Source organism: Plasmopara halstedii (assembly GCF_900000015.1).
Source record: "Plasmopara halstedii genome assembly, contig: Scaffold_3060, whole genome shotgun sequence".
Lineage (NCBI taxonomy): Eukaryota > Oomycota > Peronosporomycetes > Peronosporales > Peronosporaceae > Plasmopara > Plasmopara halstedii.
Genome location: NW_020189964.1, coordinates 2,068,215 through 2,076,502, shown reverse-complemented (window position 1 = coordinate 2,076,502; position 8,288 = coordinate 2,068,215). Strand labels below are relative to the sequence as shown.

At 45.1% G+C, this 8,288-nt stretch overlaps 4 protein-coding genes across 4 annotated transcripts; 2 read left to right on the top strand and 2 right to left on the bottom strand.

Moving 5' to 3' along the window:
* Positions 1-1,532: 1,532 nt before the first annotated feature.
* PHALS_06921 (Uncharacterized conserved protein) lies at positions 1,533-3,139 on the bottom strand (the record flags this gene model as incomplete). The annotated part of the gene is made up of 5 exons (XM_024720297.1): positions 1,533-1,712; positions 1,782-2,066; positions 2,132-2,771; positions 2,848-2,986; positions 3,049-3,139. 5 exons carry the CDS (start codon positions 3,137-3,139, stop codon positions 1,533-1,535), a joined length of 1,335 nt encoding a protein of 444 aa, XP_024585510.1.
* A 71-nt stretch (positions 3,140-3,210) lies between these two features.
* On the top strand, positions 3,211-4,095 carry PHALS_06920 (atp-dependent protease subunit; the record flags this gene model as incomplete). The annotated part of the gene is made up of 4 exons (XM_024720296.1): positions 3,211-3,321; positions 3,383-3,427; positions 3,511-3,862; positions 3,944-4,095. 4 exons carry the CDS (start codon positions 3,211-3,213, stop codon positions 4,093-4,095), a joined length of 660 nt encoding a protein of 219 aa, XP_024585509.1.
* Positions 4,096-4,344: 249 nt separating this feature from the next.
* Positions 4,345-5,364, bottom strand: PHALS_06919 (camp-dependent protein kinase type i regulatory subunit-like; the record flags this gene model as incomplete). Its single annotated transcript, XM_024720295.1, has 3 exons — positions 4,345-4,911; positions 4,981-5,233; positions 5,312-5,364. The coding sequence occupies 3 exons, from the start codon at positions 5,362-5,364 to the stop codon at positions 4,345-4,347; spliced, it is 873 nt and encodes a 290-aa protein (XP_024585508.1).
* Positions 5,365-6,935: 1,571 nt separating this feature from the next.
* Positions 6,936-7,778, top strand: PHALS_06918 (Uncharacterized conserved protein; the record flags this gene model as incomplete). The annotated part of the gene is made up of 2 exons (XM_024720294.1): positions 6,936-7,655; positions 7,716-7,778. The coding sequence occupies 2 exons, from the start codon at positions 6,936-6,938 to the stop codon at positions 7,776-7,778; spliced, it is 783 nt and encodes a 260-aa protein (XP_024585507.1).
* Between the last annotated feature and the right edge of the window lie 510 nt (positions 7,779-8,288).

The following is an 8,288-nucleotide window of genomic DNA, read 5'->3' as shown; positions in this document are numbered from 1 at the left end:
CAAGCCCTGAGCCATGGGATGGCGACGTCAGCGGGACGCGAGGATGCGAAGAACGTCTTAAACGACAGAACTCACGCGCTCAGTCTGACCATCGGTCTGCGGATGGTCCGCTGTTGACATAGTTAGCTTGGTGTTCACCACGCTGAAGATTCTAGCCCAAAACTTCCCAGTGAAGCGCGGGTCTCTATCAGAGACTATTGACCCCGGGGTCTATGCTGCCGACAAAAAGTGTCGTTGTACCGACACCGTCGATGGTGTCCGGCACTGCCCGCAAGATGATCCATCTGACTCAATCGGTCGACAAAGACCACCACACCCGTGTTGATCGCCGAGTCTAGCGGCAGGCCAAACACAAAGTCTATACTCATGGATTGCCAACACCTGTAGGGTACCGGAAAATTGACCATCGAAGATGACTGTAAGTATAAAATACACTGGTATGTGTACCTGCCGTAATGGCGTCGGCATCGCCGCATTCGGAGAATTTGACCCTTTGACACAACTCACACGTGCGCACATAGGTGCTCGTCCATTTGTACAGCTTAATCCACCAGTAGTAGCAACTCATAGAACTGTACGTCTTCTCAAGATTGAAATGACCATGTCGTGGGCGCATAGAGGGTACGGTATTTCAAATGTATATCGTGAGGGACCACAGTTTGCGGCGTATCCGTTGAATCGGTGCTGTAATACAACAACCCGTTTTTCAACGATTATCGGTATAACCGTGCGTGCAAACGCGCCGACGATTTCCTGTCCGAGCTTCCAAACTTCTTGCTCCGGCGAGCCTTTAGTAGCGCTACACACATACTGTCACCCGCGAATGCGGCGTAGATTAGAATCCGTCACTGACGGCGTCGCAGTCGTGATATCAGCAAGCTCATAATCTGGTCCGCGTGAAAACGCATCAGCCAAAGCATTCTGCATTTCTGGCTTATATTTCACCTCAAGATTATATTCTGCAAAGAAGGAGGACCACCTAGTCTTCCTCTGTGAAAGGTGAGTCGACTGAATCGCATTGCGTAAGGACACATGATCTGTGTAGATCACAAACTGCTTTGAGCGAAGCAGGTGCACCCTGAACTTGACAAGTGTATACTTGATCGCAAGAAATTCCTTGTCGTGGAATGGGTAGTTCTTCTCTGCAGCCTTAAACCAGCGAGATTCGAACGCGATCACCCGATCTCGTTCCTCGACGTCTGCTTGCAGCAGTGCACAGGCGATGGCAAAGTCTGAAACGTCACAGATGACACTAAAAGACGATCGGGGTCTGGCAACGCCAGTATTGGTACATGATGTCTTTGACCCAGTCAAAAGCATCCTGATGCTCGGTGACCAAACACCATTCCTTGGCTTCTGCGTTGATAAATGCGCAAATTAGCTCAAAAACGAATATCTCCTCAAGTACCAAGTATTGCATTCTGAGATAAACTAATGTAAATAACGAATAAAGTAGAATCTGTGAGACACAAATTCAATTCTGTATATTTAAATAGTTAATTCAGTGCAAGTATTACCGAAAGACTTTCACTTCAACAAGGAGACGAAGGTGACACAACAAAAACATGTGCCAGTTCAACACTTTGAGTTAATTCTTGACCTGAGTGGATGTCAACACACACAGGGCCTCCAAGCACTTGAAGTCCACCAACAATTGGTAAAAATTCTTTCCAAACAATTGTCATTGTCTTTGGTTCCAGCAAGTCAAGAGTCTATGAGAAACAGAAACTGAGTCAATGAAGCTTTGATGTCACCCGTTCTTATTCGGTGAAAGTCTGTACCTGATAAGAAAGGGACGAACACACGATTCCACGCATCATTTCCTTGCGGTATTGCAGTTGCAACGTCAAGCTTTTCGCAGTATTATTGGTCACTGAGATAGCAGCAATAAAAGGTTGCCCGACCGCAACTTCTTTTGGAACCTCCGTTATTGCTATCATAACGTTACTGTTTCGTGCAGCTACAGTATCCGAAAGCTTTCGCATCACCAATTGACTCTGCACTGAACCTGCTTCCCCCATCGACGTTTTCCAGCCAACATGTAGTCGGCCTAAACTTTGTGAGCCCTGCAATCAGACCACAGAATTTCAATTAATCATTTTCTAACCACTATAAACAAACTCCGTGGTACCTGGGTGTTCAGCAATGTTGGGTCCGATGCTGGGTCAAACCAAACCCGAAACACGCGTTGGATTTCTTCTTGAGGGTATACAAGCGTCTGTGACGTATTGTTCAGCGCGAGCAAGTTGCTGAGTGAAGTATTCTTTTCTTCAATATCAGTACCGTGAATAGCCATTTCTTCAGACGTAAAAGGAAGTAGAGGCAGAAACGTGATACTATCCACAAAGAGTGGCAACTTAGACACATTACGAATCTGTGCCTCAACTATGGATTCACTTTCATGCTGTGGAGACGAATTCTGCTTGAATGTGATTACAAGTGGGTTCTGTACGCCAAACCGATAGAATTTTCGCAATGTCTTATTCTCGCCTGTGATAGGATCCACGTAGGCTACACCGACGCGCAAGACGTGATTTCCTACTTGATTCAGCGGATAGTCTACCACCATGTCCAGACTTGAGCCAGCAGGTAAAACTGCTACAGGATTAGGAGGAGGAAATTTTCCTGTTCGAGCAAAACGATTGTCATGGAGCTCCACACGGTCATTGGCGCATTGGATGTTGGCTGAGAGACCAACATCCCGTAAATCGCAGGAGTACGGGTTGATGACGCTTATGTAGCTGCTAAAGGTATTGCCGAGAAAGATTTCGCTATTGTAAAAAATAAAAATGGTAGGACAATTCAGATAATTGTGTCACAATAGACCTATTACGGAGACGGACGCACCCAAAGCTGCCGGGTAGAATGAGCATGCTAGACAATGCGAACTCATGCTGGGTAGCAGTAGCCTCAGACATGGACGTGGGCAACAAGGACCCACCGCTAACTCCCTGAACATACAATTTGGGTTTATATAACCGCATCACTACAAACAAAATAGCACCTAAGATACTTAATCATCCCAACACTAGGAAATACGCTATGCACCTTTAAGTGTCGGCTGTACGGACGAAGGAGTCGGTGCTGGCGAGGCGCCACCGCCACCAGACGAAGGAGTCCCACTTGTCGATGTGCTCATTTCTGTCAATATTTACAATTGTATTAAATTATCATTCCACAGAGCAATATTTCAAACATTCGTATTTCAAAATGCTAGCGCGCTCGCTGTTCCGTGTGACCTCGAGGAAGCCATCACCATTGGTTGCAGCTACCACAGTCGTTGATAAATCGCAAGCTGCACACTATTCCAATGCCCCAACGGTACCATCTGCGTTGTAAGTCCGTTAAGAGGCGTGTCATACTTATCTAAATTTGTGTTTAGATGCACGGCACGACAATTTTGTGTGTTCGCAAAAATGGCAAAGTGGTTCGTTTGTATTCCAGATATTTAGTTGATGAGGATAGAAACCTTACGATTCTGTGCCGCCATGCGGTTGATTTTCGGTGCAGTGTCTGATTGGAGACGGCCAAGTATCACTAGGCAGCACTGTGGTTAAGCCTAATGCGAAAAAGGTGCGACGCATCGGTGAGCATATTGTGGCGGGCTTTGCAGGATCTACAGCTGACGCTTTCACACTTATGGAGCGCTTGGAAGCCAAACTGGATGAATACCCGGGTCAGCTTACGCGTTCGTGCGTTGAACTGGCCAAAGCGTGGCGAACTGACAAATTTTTGCGTCGCCTTGAGGCAATTCTGATTGTATCGGACGTTAATCAGTCGTACACGCTCACAGGCAATGGAGACGTTCTGGAGCCGCATGATGGCATCATTGGTATTGGCTCGGGAGGCACTTATGCTCTGGGTAGGTTTTCTCATGTCATTTTTTGTCAAAAAATAAAAATCATAGTAACAATTTGTGGTGTGTATTACGTGGGCAATAAAGCTGCTGCTCGCGCCCTGATTGATCAAGACTTAGATGCCGAGACAATTGGTCGCAAGGCCATGAAGATTGCCGCTGATATTTGTGTGTACACGAATGAAAATGTTGTTGTGGAGATTCTCGAAAATGACATGGATAAGAGCCAAAAGGAGTAAGCAGCTCAGAACAAAGTACATTCAACTTTTCAAAAATTGCAATTTCACTGGGATATCTAGAACAAAAGCTCTGAAACTGATATTCGTATTCTAAGCTGCCCGTTAGTTGCTTTGCTTGCTTCAGTCACTAGCTGTTTGTTTCAAGTGCTTCTCAAATTGATGGCAGTAAATAAGGCTTCTCGGAATTCCTATAGAGAGATACTGGCGTGTAAATGTATAGCGTATGGATGTACGATTTCCTGTTGCTGATTAAATGTTGTTGGCAATGACAGAGTTATACTTGTCAATGTTGCGCTTAAGAATGTCTTCCAACGGTCCCATGACCCGCTTGAACGTTTTACGGTCCAGCGTCAGGCACTTCACTTTACCTTTGGCGGTCACTGTTGCCTGACGCGGTCGAGTCGTGAGCAGAGCAATTTCGCCAAAATAAGCACCTGGTGTGAGCTCCCCCATCACTTCTGGAGGCTCTCCCGGTGACAACTGCTTTGTGCACACTGCCACACCTTCTTCAATAATGTAAAAGAGATTGCCGTCGTCCCCTTGTGTAATAATAACTTCCCCGTCACTAAAAGTCTCCGTCTTGAGAGCATCTGCAACGGTAAGTCGCTCAAATTCGCTTAAAGATTCGAGCAAAGGCACGCGTTCAATAAAACCCTTGTGTGCCTCGCGTTTTTTTAATGTCGTCTCCATAATAATATACTTAAAAGTTTGTCGATCTAAAGCCCATGCCTTTGAGTGCTGTACCGCCTTCACCGTCGCAGCACGTGGGGCATTATACATGAGCGCTAGCTCGCCAAACGACATTGCTTCAGTACACTGCACAGCGATAATGCACCATCATTAATGTAATCATTAATAAATATGAGTGCATCAATCGGCACCTACCGTTTGAACAAGTTCCCCGTCCTTGTAAACCTCACAAACGCCACTTTCGAGTATATAAAAGTTGTCTCCATCATCACCCTGCTTAATAATTGTATCACCCGGTTCAAACTCTTTGGGGAACATAGCGTCGAGCACAATATCATTTTGTTTCTCATCCAGCGACTTAAACAAGATATTTCCAGCCACCATTCGACTGATGCCTTTCCTCTCATCAGCAGACTTTGGATGCACGACGCGCTCAAATTGTCGAGCACTGCCACGTCACGTATCAATAAAGTGTTTTTACATTCACCATCAGACAAGACGGACTCATCAAGCAGCCATTACTCACCTTAGTGGATCAATAGTTTCAGCTGACACCGAAGTGCGGCGTCCCTTGGCCATAACCTTTGGTAACGGCCTGCTGGCTGCTATTTCACCCACGGCATCTCCATCTTCGTCTTCGTCCTCGCTTTCACTCTCGTCCGAGTGATCTGCAAATGGATACAGACAACAGCAGCTTCGTTAATTCTGATACTTACTATCCTTGTATATTCTATCCTCGGCACGTACATTGCGTGCGGGGTGAGGCTGCAGGATTATCACTTTTGAATCCGTGTTTGTGTCGCAATGTGGTCTCCTCTGGATAATTATTGTGGAGATACTGGATGATGTGATGGATGGGATTCTCTGGTTTTGCTAGTAAGAGCGACTCAACGAGGTTAATGAAAAGCGTGTTGATGCCTTTCTTGTGTAGATAGCTTTGCAACTCCTGCTGTACGCTTTCTGCTTCCGTCATGATCTAAGAAGGAGATTGATCTTGGTAGGGTAGTGTGTACGAGGAGATCGCCCGGAACTAAAACTGAGGACTTAGCTGGCGTCACGAGCCTTGCTTTAAATGGAAGAAACTGCTGCTCGCGTAGTGGCAACAGACGCTGAACTCACCCGAAAGATCGCTTCGCTGTGCGTAGTCGCACGGAGCGAGTCTTAAATTAGAAGGCGACAGTGCAGATATCGGTTTCGCCGCTCCACCTCAATTCAAAATAGGGCTCATTGCAAAAGGTAATACAATTTAGACAGGAAGGTTAAAAAATATCCATATTAAGTATAGATAAGACGTTAGAAAAGATGACTTTTCAGAATGAGGTGCTATAAAAGCTATAAAAGTGAAAAGTTTTTCGTGTATCTTTTAAAAAGAGCCTCAATCTTTGGGTGCTAACAAACTTTCTAGTAACGATGTAAATTGTAAATACCTGGTTCTGGTCTGGACATCCATGCTAAGACATTGTGACACAAATTAAATTGCCATATCGTTGCTTTTGCTGGACACAATCATTGTCTGCAAGCATCATTTGAATAAAATCTGCAATAATTTTGTTATTCATCCATGGTACGTGTACACCTCTTTGCATATAATCATTTAATGGACTTTCGACTACAGTACCTTTAACTGGGTGTCGAACGCTTAAAAAGGGAAGACGGGCTGTAGTGGGACTGCAGATCGACACATTTTTCGAAATTCGTCACCATTGATCGACTTTTGAGCGCATCTTAAGCTACGTCAGCAACATCGCCATTATGTTAGAGTAAGGTACAACCTACAAGAGTCTTCCTCTTCGTTCATTGTGCGTTGTTTGTACAATACTTTAAGATTTTATCGCAGCTACGTCGAAGTCCAGTAAAAGCGATATATACTGGCGTCAGCTGATATAAAGTGCAGTTGAGAGTCGACATTCACCATACGGTACTTGTACTAAATATCGGTACCAGATAATAAAATTCACCATACGGTACTTGTATTAAATATCGGTACCAGATAATTCAAAGGTCGCAGAATGCAATAGCAAATTCTGTTACGTAAACATCCCAAAAAACTACACTATTGTGATGATTGGATAAGTTTTTAAACAAATTTTCTGCAAGTACTCTAGAAGGTGAGAACTTTGATAGGCTCGGATTTTCCTGTATCAATTACGATGGCAAAGAAGCAGGGTGGGGTTAACACGAAGGTGGAGGCTGCCAAGGCCAAAAAGGCGTCCGGTAAGGCTGTGAAGGACGCCGCCAAGGCCGCTGCAGATGCAGCAGCCGAGGCAGCAGAATGGAGCAAAGGATCTGATGTTCGAGCCGACAAACGTCGCCAAGAGGAGGAGCGCAAGCGCGCCGAGCAGGAAGCCAAGAAGGCCGAGAAACAGAAGCTGCTTGCACTGGAAGAGCACGCTTTAAATGAGGACAAGCATGCTATTCGTAAGCAGAAGAAGGCGATAAAAGAAGTAGCTAAACCCTGGGAAGAGGCACTGAAGCCTGCAGCTAAGAAAAATAACCGTGGTTCGAAGAAACTTTCGGGCTTTGGGGCGTTTCAGACTGACGACGCTAATGTACAACTTACGCAAGCTGAGATGGCTGCGCTTCGAGAGGCTGAAACGGCTCGCATGGCTGGTAAACCGGGTAAGAAGGCCATTAAGTTTGAAAATACTTTTCAGGCCAATAGAAATCGGGAATTGGACGAGTCAACGGAGGCGCGCAGTCTAGATGCAGCGCTAGAATTGCTTAGTGTGGGTGATAAAGAGATTGAGAAACATCCGGAGCGCAGAGCAAAGGCTGCTTACAAGGCTTTCGAGGAGGTCATGCTACCTCAAATAAAGGAAGACTATCCAGGACTAAAGCTGTCGCAGTATAAGCACAAGCTGAGTGAAATGGTATGGGTAAAAGTTATGTATTTGTTGAGGCATTTCTGACTTTGACTGTTACTATTGTAGTGGCGCCGCTCTCCAGAGAACCCACTAAATCAGGAAAGCTTGGCCTATAATGCTAAGAAGTAGTAGAGATTTGTTTCGTGTCGTAAACGGTTTTATCAAGCAAAAGACCATTTATTCTAGTAGAATCCAAACAAATATAGACATATGCTTTTATACAATGCATGAATAGTAATAATACCCATTACTGTAATCATTTTCTCTGTCCGCACCTTAAATTTGGCCAAGTGCGAAAGTATCCGAAGCCCTAATCTATCGATCCCACAATTTTTCATAATGAAGACATGTCTGTAAATCCTCACGCCGCTCAGAAGAAAAGAAAAGGGGAGGAGAAGCGGCTAAAACGCCACGAAATTTTGAAAAGATGGAGTTGCAAGCCGGCAAAAAGTCTACCACTAACGAGAGAGTATGATGCTTCGTGCTGCAACAGATGATATTATATGTCGAGCAATCAATTTGAAAGCCACATCTTTCGATTTGGGCACCAGAGCACCCAGAATCGTAAGATAAACTTGATGAGCTCATTTAAGATTGTCGGAGTCTCTTCATTATATTGCCGCCCTTGATGGTGATTGC